At 64.5% G+C, this 884-nt stretch overlaps 1 protein-coding gene across 1 annotated transcript in view; it reads left to right on the forward strand.

Annotated features, from left to right (window-relative positions):
- H696_03229 (hypothetical protein) overlaps positions 1-140 on the forward strand; it is a gene marked incomplete at both ends in the record, with an annotated part of 6,065 nt that extends 5,925 nt beyond the window's left edge. The window contains one exon of the mRNA XM_009497115.1: positions 18-140. Within this exon, the coding sequence (XP_009495390.1) occupies positions 18-140 (123 nt within the window). The remainder of the gene's footprint in view (positions 1-17) is intronic.
- Positions 141-884: the final 744 nt, after the last annotated feature.

An 884-nucleotide genomic window follows, 5' to 3' on the forward strand; every position in this document is an offset into this window, starting at 1 on the left:
TGCCGGTCGCCGTGCAGGACCTGGTGCGAGCCGCCTGGCAGGCGGACCCCGCCATGCGGCCCCATGCGGCCATCCTGCGCCAGCAGTGCGCCGCATTCTTTGTGGCTGCCGGTGGTCTGGGTCCGGGAATGGGGCCATGAACCATGCTTGCACGCCTGTCGGGTGGCGGAAGCCGGCCATCGAGCGGCGGCCGTGTGCTGGCTGACACATGGCACCTCCTCCCGCCGGGTTTTTGAAACCCAAGTTCACGCGCCCTCCCGGAAGTCAAAGCCACCACACAGTACGCGTGTGAATGCCAGGCAGCAATGTGAATAAATAAAAATGGAACATATAACACCATCGACTAATCCGCCCACACAAAATGGGCAAAGGCCTGTGAGATGCCCGTGGACGGGCGGTTTTCTAAGAGGCGGCAGTTGGAGGCACATGGTCAAGCACACACCAGGGCGCGATGACCAGAGTCCCGTGAGGTTCCCGCTGCACGCACATGACCGCGTGCCGTGCGCACGTGCCGACGACCGGCCAGCAGTCCCCGAAACCATCGGCCTCGGGGGCCCGCCCGCTCAAACATGCGACACGAAACTTGGGACTGTTCGAAACTCGCCGCACCGCCCCTGCCGCCGCGCAAACGGCGGGGTGAAACCGTGTGCCAGTGTCTCGCACGAGGGGGGGACGATCCTCATAGTCTCTGGCGCTGTGCCGGAGACAGAGACCCACCTGGCCGGGGTTGTTGTTGTTGTTGTTGTTGTTGTTGTTCGCCCCCCCCCCTCCCCCCCCGATTTCTCTCTTTCGGCCTGGTGGAACTCGAAATCATGGCACCGGCGGAGGCCTGCCAACGGCCTGGATCAGGAGCTCTCGGAGCCGTTCCCGGAGGGGGGGGGGGG

The sequence above is a fragment of the Fonticula alba genome (genome assembly GCF_000388065.1).
Source record: "Fonticula alba strain ATCC 38817 unplaced genomic scaffold supercont2.5, whole genome shotgun sequence".
Lineage (NCBI taxonomy): Eukaryota > Rotosphaerida > Fonticulaceae > Fonticula > Fonticula alba.